General features: G+C 41.3%; 1 protein-coding gene across 1 annotated transcript in view; it reads left to right on the top strand.

Moving 5' to 3' along the window:
* Positions 1-13102, top strand: part of NOX3 (NADPH oxidase 3) — a 55495-nt gene that overhangs the window by 32838 nt on the left and 9555 nt on the right. The window contains exons 10-11 of the mRNA XM_074946993.1: positions 692-854; positions 8655-8801. Coding sequence (XP_074803094.1) covers positions 692-854; positions 8655-8801 — 310 coding nt within the window. The remainder of the gene's footprint in view (positions 1-691; positions 855-8654; positions 8802-13102) is intronic.

The raw sequence follows: 13102 nt of genomic DNA, 5'->3' as shown, positions 1-13102 counted from the left end.
AAAATGGGAAATAGAGTAATTGAAAATGGGACATGTTGCGGCAACACCCTTAAACAAGCCATCAACACAACATTCAAAATAATAGATTTTCAAATAATTAATGTAAGTGTGTTTTGTGGACTGTTGCACAATGATTACATCTTCCATTCTTAGTAGTGTACTTAACTCTTCCTACAACATCTGCATGTTTATAGTTTTATTAAGTATATTTTATTTCTGAAATACTTGTTCCTCTGAAAGAGTTCAGAAACTAATTCTTTGCTTACATATGATCTTTCTCTCTATCTCTTTCATTATATAAATACATCCTGAAAACTTTTCTAAAAGATTAATAAATCTGCTCCTCTGTCCTTTGATTTGTACAATATGGAAAATAAAGCTCTAAAAACAGGATGCTCGCATTTCAGAAACCCTGAAAATTGTAACTGCATGCTTAAATAGATAGCCAGGCCCCTAACTCACATGGATGCTCTTGTGCTCTCATTTCACACAAAATAGTTGCTTTGCTATGAAATGCCACCCACTGAAAATTAAATCCTTGTGTGATGGCAATTTGTGTGAGAGTTTAGACGTGATTTTTGAATATATGCAACAGAAACACTATTTTTGAAAATGTAGCCCAGTATCTCTCGGATTTTAAGTCCCATTGATATGTTGCTGACTTTTAACAAATGATACTTTGTTACTCCAGACTGGCTGTGGATGGACCATTTGGAGCTGCAACTACAGATGTTTTTCACTATCGAGTCAGTGTATGCATTGCAGCAGGAATAGGAGTCACTCCATTCGCTTCGATTCTAAAATCCATATGGTTTAAGTGCTGTAATCCTAATACAGAACTGATGTTGGAGAAGGTAGGGTGGAAATTTGTTTATAATTCCTTTAAAAAGTTCACTGCCCTAACATCCTCTGGGATTATTTTAATAAACTAATACTTGTCAAGGTTAGATAACCAGCTCCTTCAAGTTGAGGGTAGAAATTGCTTTAGTTTCTGTTGAGATGGAGGAACTCTCTCATTTGTCTGCTATCCAGTGGACCCAATGAGTTTTCAGAACTTTTCTGAGATAAAGTATTTTTTAGCTGCCAGCCCACTCTATATTAAAGGCCTAACTGAACATTTTTATTACTTCTGCCCTCAACCACTGGTGCAGTGGCATCTCCTTACAATTCACCTTGATACCCAGGTAACCTATAACAAAAAAAGAAGTGAGGGAGAAGCTTAGGCGCTGACTTACTCAGCTCCCAGGGCGTACTCGACCCCTGCTCTTTAAACTCTCCAGTAGATGCACTGGTTCCAAACATGAATTATTTCTAATAATGTAATTGATAAAAGTGTGCCTGCGGCTGCAGGTCCTGGACAGCACCACTGAAGTTAACATATTCTTAATTCTCTGAACTATCATTTGTAATAATAATATTTAATAATATGGCAGTGCCTTGTGAGGATAGGGTGAAGAAGAGACAGCTGGGGCGGAAATGGAGAGAGCGAGAGAGTGAAACACTAACAAATAAATTGGTTAGTCTCTAAGGTGCCAGAAGTACTCCTTTTCTTTTTGCGAATACAAACTAACACGGCTGCTACTCTGAAAACTAAGAAGAAAGTGGCAGGTATAAACTGTCCCTTCCCCATCCACAATGGCAAGCTTGTGGCCCTTCCAGACATTTTGACTCACTTTCTAATGTAAAAACTCAACTGGGAGCTGTTCAGGGTTTCAGATTTAGGGCCAGAGCCTGCAACTGTGTCTGTGGGCAGACCAGTGTAAGGGTCCACCCACAGGGACCTGAATGCAGGTCCTAGGCCTTGATCTTTATAAAATAAAGTTAGTTAAAACTGGTGGTTTGATGACACATTGCTGCTGAAAGAGCAGCTTGGTTTCTAGGAATGCAGGAGGCGAGAAGGGGTCCAAATAGACTAGGGAAAGTAAGTGTGTGTGTGTGTGTGTGTGTGAGAGAGAGAGAGAGAGAGAGAGAGAGAGAGAAAATGAATTAACAATACCCCATACTTTAATAGCAGTAAGTCACTTTTCAGAGCATGCACTAGAAGAATTGGTTGCCTTCTGGGATGGATAAAGGCACAAGGCTGAATGTACTTAAGGTGTGCCCCAGTGACCCGCTATTTTACACCTTGCCATGCCTTTTTGCTATAATGCATTAAGTCCCACAGGACCTCTGTGAGAAACAGGAATACTATTATTTCTACTTTACATGTAACTTTTCTGTTTCACAGTTTCTTCATTAGTGTAATAGGAATAATGATACTTATTTCTCACAGGTGTTGTGAGGCTAAAATCATTAATTTTGGAAAGATATCTTGAGATCTCGATGGAAGGTGCTATGGAAGTCCAAAGTAGTATTAGAATTTTTTTATCAGTCATTTAAGTGAGATTGACTTAATCTCAGAGTAATTGGTTTTTTTTCCATTGTCTAAAAGCTTCCACTTGTGATATAATTACACATAATTTAATCTGTCTCCAAGTATGTGGCGCTCACCTTCTATAGTGATGAGTACCATAGAAATGTTGATTAAGGAAATAAATAAGAGGATTTTCTTTTTTAAAAAACAATTTCATTTTGATTGGAGTACAGCTGTCATTACAGTTATTAAATTAATATTTCCTACTGTTGCCCACATATAGTTGAGATATAAATACTCAGAGCTTGCATAATGTCAGCAGCTGTATAATTTAAAAAAACACAGCAAATCAGAAGCAGTACACATTTATCTAATTCATTTTTCACAATTAAATAGCCTTAGAGTGTAGTTTTCATATTGCTTTTTTGATGGTTAGGATGGACATTCCAGTACTCCTGACTGGAGTGTTACCACTCAGTTTAGTTATGCACAGGCTGGTTTCTTCCTCACACCAGCTAGCCTCAGTTTTGAAATTTTGCAGTTGGAATTTATGAAACTGTACTGGTTAACTCAGATTCTAACACTGGCAAACAGCTGTATCCTCTTGTTCCCTTTTTAAGATTCACCCCATCCCACAAACTTTCCAGCAAAATACAGTAATTTGGAAATACTAAAAGGCTGCAGAGTTCATGTTGTAAAATGTAACTTTGTGTTTAAAGCTGCTTTTGGAAAACAGCCTTTATGCCTATAAGGCTGAGTGCTAAATTCTTGATAGTTTTGTTAGGGCACCCATGCAGGACCCTCACCTTTGAGTGGGGAGGATAGAGATAACTACAGTGTGCTGGACTATGCCCCAAAGGGGGTGTGGTTACTCAGGTTGTGGGACCTCCACAGCCACCCAGAAGCAGCTGTGGGGTAGCCCACACACTACACATTTAAGAGCAGCAGTAAGAGCAGATGAAGAATATTTTTCCCTTGTTCCCCCTGAGTCATTCTTGCTATGTCTTCTGAGTACAAGCTGAATCTGTTGCTCCATTCCCTTCCCCGGCGCTCTCAGATGCGAGGAGGGGGAGTGAATGTTCATCAAGGAGTAGTTATTAATGATCTGCACTGTGCTGAAAGCAGCTTTATGAAGTATATGCATGCACCTTATGTGAGAGAGCAGAGCTCTCTGCTCTTGCTTACTATACCAAGTGTAGGGTGGAGGAAAACGAATGATAAATATGTGAGGATGAAGAGGGCGTGGAGTATAAGTGCATTATTGAAATAAGAGACTACTCAAAATCCTGCCTTACAGATCTGATTAATAGTAATACTGCATCTAACTCAATTTGCAGAAAGAGCACTTGGAAAATTTAAGGCAGTTTACTTGTGCAAGCCATCAAGATGATGAATATAATAGGTGGGGTGGGTGGGGATTAGTGAAACATAAATCTAATGAGGGGTTGTTGTTTGTTTTGAGGAGCCTGAATAACAGCACAGACAGTTAATACTGTGAGCCCTACAATAAAATACAAAATTCAGAATATTTGCTTACTTATAGAAATACACCATTCCTGGACGGTTTTATTCTACAGTGTTAATGAGGGTGAATTTTATTGTATTTTAATCATATTTGTAATATGCTGTGGAGTGCCCAGAGCATCTCGATGGAAAGAAAGGGAGGCTCTTTATAAATAATATTTACCATTATTACCTTTATTTTTCTAGGAGTCTGTGTGTTTCATAGTTTCATTTTTCCATAGGCCAACTTTCCTCACCAGTTTCTCTCTCCTTCCTTCTCAGGACTCTATTTGTGGCAAAAATATTCTTTGTGAGGAAAAATTCTGTTAATTAATTACAAATATTTCTCATTTATAACAAATGACAATTTTAAGAAATGCAATGGGCACAGCTTTAGTGGGGATGAATTTGGCTTAGTATACCGGGTTTGGGAAATTGTCCCCTCCCCTCCTTTCCCCACCCATTTGCACTAGTCGTACATTTTTGTAAGATGAATTGTTGAAAAGGTGTGAGTAATTAGCTGGTAAAATAGAGGTTGTGGGGACAGTTCCTCAGAAAAAGTCACCAATAGCCATGATAAAATACATAGTGATGTTTTTCAGTGGCCTGATTTTCAGAGGTACCAGCTGCTTGTAGCAACTGCTGACTTCAAAATTCCCAGACAAAACCTTTGTCAAGGGAGGTATGAGCCTGTAAATTTTGTACGTGGCAGTTAACTTAAAACAACACTGTTGTTAGTTACCAAAAGGAAACGTTTTACTGCCAATGGGCCTGATTTTCCTCATATTTACACCAATGTAAGTATCAAGGTTCCTTCCCCACTCTGAACTCTAGGGTACAGATGTGGGGACCTGCATGAAAACCTCCTAAGCTTACTTTTACCAGCTTAGGTTAAAACTTCCCCAAAGTACAAACTATTTTACCCTTTGCCCTTGGACTTCCAATGCCACCACCAAACGTTTATCTGGGTTTATTTATTATTAGGAAAGCATTGTTTGGAAACGTCTTTCCCCCCCCCAAATCCTCCCAACCCTTGCACCCCACTTCCTGGGGAAGGTTTGGTAAAAATCCTCACCAATTTGCATAGGTGACCACAGATCCAAACCCTTGGATCTTAAGAACAATGAAAAAGCATTCAGTTTCTGAAAAGAAGGATTTTAATAGAAGTAAAAAGTAAAAAAGAATCACCTCTGTAAAATCAGCATGGTAAATACCTTACAGGGTAATTAGATTCAAAACATAGAGAATCCCTCTAGGCAAAACCTTAAGTTACAAAAAGACACACAGACAGGAATATCCATTCTATTCAGCACAGCTTAATTTCTCAGCCATTTAAAGAAATCATAATCTAATGCATATCTAACTAGATTACTTACTAAATTCTAAGACTCCATTCCTGTTCTGTCCCCAGCAAAAGCATCACACAGACAGACTCTTTGTTTTTCCCTCCCCCCCAGCTTTTGAAAGTATCTTGTCTCCTCATTGGTCATTTTGGTCAGGTGCCCGCAAGGTTATCCTAGCTTCTTAACCCTTTACATGTGAGAGGATTTTTCCTCTGGCCAGGAGGGATTTTAAAGGGGTTTACCCTTCCCTTTATATTTATGACAGTAAGTCAATAGCAACTCCATGGAAAGCAATGGGATTATTTTCATGTAAAAACAGTGTAATAATAAAAAAACCAGGCCTCAGACATTTAGAGTTAAGGTTCTGCAAACAACCCTAATCCAGACCCTATATAAACACTAATCCTTTACTTATTCACCAGAAAGCTCACTATTTCCCACCACCAGAACTTGTCTGCATTTCCAACAGAGACCCTGAGCACTCACCTACAGTACAGATCTAAGAAACCCCTCACATTAACCGTAGACCCTCCTCTAATTCACCCAACACTTCAGAGTGAAACACACCAATATCTTGTGTTGTAATCCCTTATAATACAAAACAACATATTCCCTTTCCACCATCTACCATTTCACTAGAAGCTACACAGCTCAGTCTATTTCATCTATCTTGCATATATATGTACTAGAAAGACCACTATGTCTATCTCATTTGTCCTCTACACAAAGTTCCAAAACCTCACCCTCCATAAGCATGTCTCAAACAAAACTTTACCCCTATTCATTCTACAGACATGGGCTGTAAATGCCAAATAATCGCAATCACCAAAGCACAAATTTATTACATATAGAATGTGATTTATTCAAGGATATGAAAAGCTTAGTTAGTAGTAATACTTAAGAAGTAGCCCAGTTAAGTGGACAAAGTGTGGGGCTACAAGACTAGAATTAAGAGTTTGTTTTGCTGAATTTGAAGGTGGAATTAACATGTTTTCAAAATGTGCTGTGTTTGAGACAAAAACACATTAGGCAGACCTGTCAGACTTCCTTTTGATATTTAAAGGTCAAGGCACTGGGGCATGGTGAGGAGAAGGAGAGACAGGATTTTTAAAAAGACCAAAACAGTATAAAAATCATGGACACAACAAAACAAGAGCCAAAGATCACTTTTCTGACTTTGTTTATAGCTTTGTATCCCTTCTAACATCCCTTGTCCCATTCTTTTCTTTTTAGATTGTATACTCTTTGAGAGAGAGGGAACTGGCTTCTTATGGGTTAGTAAAGTGTCCAGTACACTTTGGGGGATTATACAAATAATTACATTAAAAAAACATTAAGATTGCAAGGCAGCCAATCTCCGGTTCCCCCAACCCTCACTGGCTCTGAATCCCACTTCCTCTTAGCTCCTCATCCAATTTTCCCTATTCTCCCCCCAGCCAGCTGGTTTGCAACCTGCTCCCCCCGCCCCATACATTTCCCTCACTTGCTCCCAATCCCAGTCTCCTTCCCCAGACAACCCCATCTTCCCCTCCAGCTCCCAGGCCCAGTCTCCCCTTCCCTGCTGCCCAGTCTCACTCTCTTTGCCCAGCTAGTTCTCGTCTCACCACACTTTGTGTCCCAATCAACTATTTCCCCTCCTACTGGTCTGGCTTTTGTTTCTTCTGCATTTGAATCAGACAGCTTCCTCTTCCATGCTGCCTGGGTGCTATCAAGAGGGTAAGTGAGAGCACTCAGCTCTAGTGCCTGGCCTTAGCCCAACCTGGAGCAGCAATTACCAGGAAAGTCCAGATTCAACCCTGTAGCCCTTGGCTGGTACATGCTCAGTTGCTCTGTGGGAATGGTGCATGCAAAGTCCACTCACATGTAGAAGCTGTGAGGGGATGGAATATGTGAGAATAGCGCATGTGCAGTCCTGTCATGCAGAAGAGCTGTGAGGGTCTGGAGCAGTGGTGGGCAACCTGTGGCCCATAAGGGTAATTCACTGGTGGGCTGCGAGACAGTTTGTTTAAATTGACCATCCACCGACATGGCCGCTCACAGCTCCCGGTGGCCACAGTCTGCCATTCCTGGCCAATGGGAGCTGCGGGTGGCCGTGCCTGCGGACGATCAATGTAAACAAACTGTCTCACAGCCCGCCAGCGGATTACCCTGACAGGCCGCGTGCGGCCTGCGGGTCACAGGTTGCCCATCACTGCTCCAGAGTCTGGAGCATGCTCAGTTGCCTTGTGGGGGTGGCCTATGCATAGCCTGGTCATGTGTAGCTGCTGTAAGGGGCTAGAACATGCACAGTCACTCTGTAGGGATGGGGCATGCGCAGTCCATTCAGCAGTAGGAGAGGTCAGAGACTTGAGCATGCACAGTGCGGAAGGAATCTTTAGGGTTTTTAGCTGTTAAGCTATAGTAATGTTCTACTGAACATTTGTAAACTGTGATTTTTTTCAAAGGCTTATAACTTGGACGAATTTAAGCGGATTGTCACAGGACAACAAAAGGCACCTCCCTGACACACAGCCTCCCCCCGCCCCTTACCAAATTTCAATTCTCTTCTCTATAACTTGAGGGCACTAGAGCATTGCAAAGAATAAGGTCTCAAGAATTTTTTTAACATGGGCAAAACAACATATTTTCCTCTTAGCCTCAGTTTTGGAAACAGTTGTATCGTTTTGGGTGAAATTTGCCCCCCGCCAAAATCATCCTGAGGCAGACACACAGCAAAGAAAATTTCAGCCCAAATGGTTAAAGTTTGGCAATGTTCTAAGCAACTGAAAACAAAATCTTATAATTGGAATGTCTGGCAACCTTAATAGTAGGTGGCATTACCAGCCCCACCTATAATAAATGAAGAACCATAATTAATTTAATTAAGAGTTTTGTTTAGGAGCATAGATGTTTAATGCTGCACTCAACACAGCATCAGCAACCTTAAGACTAAAAGGACAGAGTGGGCTAGTTCACAGGTTTTTCATCTTTGGAACCAGAGTTCAATACCACAGTGATGGGCATGGTATAAATCTCAACAAAATAGAATACCTTTCTTAGTGGATGAATGAAGTTGAGTGTGGTGGTCTCATCTTAGTCCCTGTTTGATCACATCTTGAAATCACTGCAGAGTTTCATAGGCTTTTCAGTCTCCATTGAAGAAAAATGCAGAGTTAGGTTTTGTAAGCCAGTGTTGAGATGCATTGACAGAGTTAGATGTCTTGCATGTTGCCTGTCTGCATTAATATTTTAATTCACTAACATTCATTCACATTTTTTTAAGAAGAAAAAGGTGTTTAAAACCATACAAAGAAACACAATGTCAAATGTAGATGGGATCGTGTTTAAATTTCCACTGGAGTACAGTAGCATGCTATAAGATTAACCACTTATCTCAACATAAATAATTTAAGAGCTTTATAGAAAGCCTGTTGAAAGCTTGTGTCTTGTTGAATCTTGTTACTTTTACCTGACAGGTTTATTTCTATTGGACTTGCCGAGATGCATCTGCCTTTGAGTGGTTTGCTGATCTCCTGTTCTTGCTGGAAACACAAATGGCTGAGAAAGGGAAAACCCATTTTCTAAGTTACCATATATTTCTTACTGGCTGGGATGAAAGTCAGGTATTAACGAAATGGGTTTGAGTTAATGTACTTTACTTTTCCAGTATAGCAGCATATGAAACAGGAACAAGGAAATGGATGAATTAATGTAATTATTATAAATTTTTGAAGTATTTGATAAACAGGTTTCTTTTCTCCTAAAATTTCATTTTTAAATCTTTTGTGATATTTTTTCACACCCACAGCATTTTAAATCCATTAACAGGAAGCAAGGAGACAAAGAACTGTAAATAGAGATCCCACTTCCAAAGAGATCCCACTTTCCCACTTTAGGAAAATAGGAACTTGGGAATTGCTTTATTGGATCAAACCCGTGGTCCATCTAGTCCAATATCCTATCTCTGGAAGTCGTGAGTACCATCTGCTGTAGAGTAAGGTGGAAGAAAACTTGCCAGCATGGAAAATTTCTTCTGAACCCTAAGTTGGATGTTGGCATGATGGTTTAATACCTGAGCAATATTAAACAAGTCATTCCTCAATGTTAGCAAACTCACAGACTATCTATTATCTACCATCTATTTTCTAACAAGCTTTTTACCATGCCTTCCATGGTGATTGGTTGCGTTTAAATCCTTACTACTGTATGTAAAAAATATATTTTTGTTATCCATTGTGATGGGCTGTATAAACCCCATACTGGAACTGAAGGGGTTAAGGAGCAGCTCTGAGCCCAGGTGATTCCCAGCCTTCCCTCAACCCCCATAACTGCAGAACCTGCTTCAGCTGGAGGAGGGGCTTTACAGGGAGCCAGATAGCTAAAAAGGGGGCAGTCAGGATAGGAGGACAGACCTATCCTAAGAGCTCCTGAACAAGGGAACTACAAAAGCCTTTGCTGCCAGGAAGGGGCAATTAGTTAGGCTGAAGGGTCAGATTTGTCTTTTTTGCTATCTTAAGTTGGACTTTGAGACTTGGGGGGCGGCGAACGGTAGGAAGTGGCCCAGGGAGGCAGCCTCAAGGCACTTCAGTATGCTGATATTTTTGCCTCTAATAGGGCTCTTGGTTGCAGCCCGATGCAGTGGGAGGGCCCAGGCTCCCCTGCCAACCATCCTTGTTGTGGAGAGTACAAAAACCTCTCTTCCACACACACCTCTGAGAAGTAAGGAGAAGGTAGAGATGCTGAAAGTCCCAAGGCGAAGCTGAGCCACCTAGAGGGCTCAGCTGGGGAACTTAGGGCCCTCCCTGTTGTGAGGACATGGAACTATATATATTTCTTTGGACTCTGTTACCTCAGAATGGGGCGAACTAAATTAGTAACCTGGCTGGAGAGTAATGAGTTCTGCAAGTTAATTGTGTGCTGTGTGAAAATGTATTTCCTTTGATCAGTTTTAAATTTGCCAACTTTAAATTTCATTGATAGATCCCACTCTGAGATCTGCATACTACTTAGAGTAAGGAGGCTCATTCAGCTTCTTCCCTTTTTATTTGGCCCCAAACAGGTCTTTCCTTTCTCTCTGCTTTATTAATTGGTTAGTCAAGTCACATTAGATGCAGGAAAGGAAAACCTCTCCTCCTGTTTTTTATTTTTTTTTTCATGTAATGAAAGGACTCGTATAGAATTAAAAAAGAGGAAATATACCACAAATCATTCTTGGTCTTGTAGCCTTGATCTTCTCGCATCTTAGTTCCTTTCCACTTTCCCTCAGGGATTGTTTAAAAAGGTAATGACTTGAGGTGCTTTCAGCATTATGGGATTGATTTTCAAAATTTATGTGTACAGTTGTTCACACACCACAAAGTCCAAACAGACTCTTATATCAGTTTCTCAACCCGTGGGTCAGGACCCAAAACTGGGTTGCTAGAATGTTTCAAAGGGTCATATGGTCCAGTCAGCGGGGCAGGGCCAAACCTGGGCAGCGCTGCAACCCCACAGGTTGCAATACCCAGAGCTGAGAGTCAAGTCCAGCCAGCCCCACAGCACAGGAGCTGCAGGAGCCACCACTCTGTGGTAACTGGCCAGCCTACCAGGTAAGCGGAGCCAGCAAGTACTTCTCAACTGGGCTACCTGCTCACCTCAGGGCCTCGGAGCCTGGACAGGAGAGTGACAGGACCAGGCCCCAGCTCCCCACCCTGGGGAGGGGGAAAGGCCTGCAGGGAGGCATTGACTGACAGGCTGGCGCTGAGTCCCAGGCCTGCGCCAGCCACGCTACCACCATGACAGGGAGCCAGAGAGAGTGACACTTCCCCCCCGAACCTTGAGTGTGAGGCCACAGGTACTCCCTCCAGCAAACCCCCCCCAATACACCCTCCTACTTTGTTTGAAACAATGTTTCAAACAACAGATTGGGCTACTTTGGAGCTAGTTTTTAAGTCACTTTGGGCCAATAATGCAGTAGAAATCTGGGAACCCTGAAACTCCCCCAGAGGACAGGACCTGACCGAAACCACCCCAGGGCCTCTATCCCCAGACTATTTACTGCGTTGCGACAGGCCACAAACATTTAAAAATGGGTCATGAGCCCCAAAAGATTGATAACCTCTGTCTTATACCATTTATCTAACAAAGACTGTGAAAACTTCTTTTGGAGAGAAAAATCTACTACCCATGCTGAAGCATGCAACAGTCTGACCAATATTAAACAAGTCATTCCTCAATGTTAGCAAACTCACAGACTATCTATTATCTACCATCTATTTTCTAACAAGCTAATCAAGAAGCTAACAAAACACATGGTCACCATCACCTGCAAGCTGCCAGTACCCTGAATCTTCATGCCAGAACATGGTACAGAAACAAACAATTTTTGCTCTCATGAGTGACCTCCAGCTCATAGACAGAGGTGGATATCTGTACTCCTCATGTTGGACCTTTCTGTGGCATGTGATACAACTGAGCTCCACTGAGCAGTGATACTGTTATCCCACCTCCAAAAGGTTGCAGGGGTGAAAAGAAGTACAGCGAAATGGCTTTCTTCTTCTCGGACCAAACACAGAGGGTTGTAATTGGTAACAGTTCCTCGACCTCCAGAGCTCTCACATGTGGAATCCCACAGGCCTTAAGCCTCTCCCCTATCTTACTTGATATCTTTAGGAAACCACTAGTGGAGACTGTGTGACAACTTTAGCCTAAATACCAGCAATACTCAGATGACACCAAGCTTTAGATTTCCTTTACACAGAACAAAACCAGCATTCTCTCCAGGCTGTCCCCCAGCAGTTGGCCGAGAACAACATTTGGATGAAGAGCAGTTGACGGAAGCTAAACCCAGGCAAAATGAAGGTGCTGTTATTAGAAAGCAAGAATCCCTTTGGAGAATTTACTTCTTCCCCCTCTGAGGGCATATGGCTTCAGATTGTTAAATTTGTTCAGTCTTGATGTCCTTATAGATTCTTCACTGCCACCAGATGGCCAAATAGAGATATGGTGGCAAACAAGCCCTCTTCCATCTGTGGCTGATCAGGAAACTGTGTCTCAAGATATCAACCCAAGTTCTGGCAATGCATTTGAGACATCTAGGCTTCATTACTGTAATTCATTATACTTAGGATTGAAGCCACAAATATTGAAAAAAGGTCCACTTGGTACAGAATGCAGCCACCATCTGCTGAGCAGCACAGCTGGCCATGAGCAAATCATCCAGTCCCTGCATTGTCTCTCCACTGAACAGACTCCAGTTCAAGTCCTTTGCCATGATATTCAAAGCCCTCCATGAGATTGGCCCAAGCTAGCAGGAAGACCGCATCTCCCTTTGCCACCATGACCTCCTGTGACTGCTATGCCTCACCCGAAGACTGAAGCTGTCAAGCAACAGGGGACACTCATGAGCACAAGAGAGGGAACTTTCATAAGGGATGGATCCAGACTATGGAATCCACTCCTGCAAAAGATAATGACCACAGGTTACGCCACATTCGGAACTAAATTCCAAACAAATTTCTTGACTTAGCTTTTCTTCAGTAATTCTGGACAAGGATAATAATGGTAGCCTATAATACAAACAAACATGTTACTCCTACCTACAGAGGGAGGAAAATGGAGAGAGATTATATGTTTGATTTTTAAATACCTATGCAGTAATGGGTGCTATATAAGAACCTATAGAGAGAGTAAATCTGCATGCAAATTATACACATAACTGCATTTCTGTGCATGTAACTTGAAAAAAAAAACCAAGGCCTTATTTCTGTCTACATATAGGAATCAAGTATATTATTTAGGAGAAAAGGAACATACGCATTGCTATGTTGGATCAAATAATATGTATTAATTATAATAGTATTAATTATATTACAGTATTATTATTATTATCCCTCGGTATGACATTATAGGGATTTTTTTTTTACCAAATAGCCTTCAAGATTCA

This window comes from Natator depressus, chromosome 3 (genome assembly GCF_965152275.1).
Source record: "Natator depressus isolate rNatDep1 chromosome 3, rNatDep2.hap1, whole genome shotgun sequence".
NCBI classification, from domain to species: domain Eukaryota; kingdom Metazoa; phylum Chordata; order Testudines; family Cheloniidae; genus Natator; species Natator depressus.
This window is presented reverse-complemented; position numbering and strand designations above follow the sequence as displayed.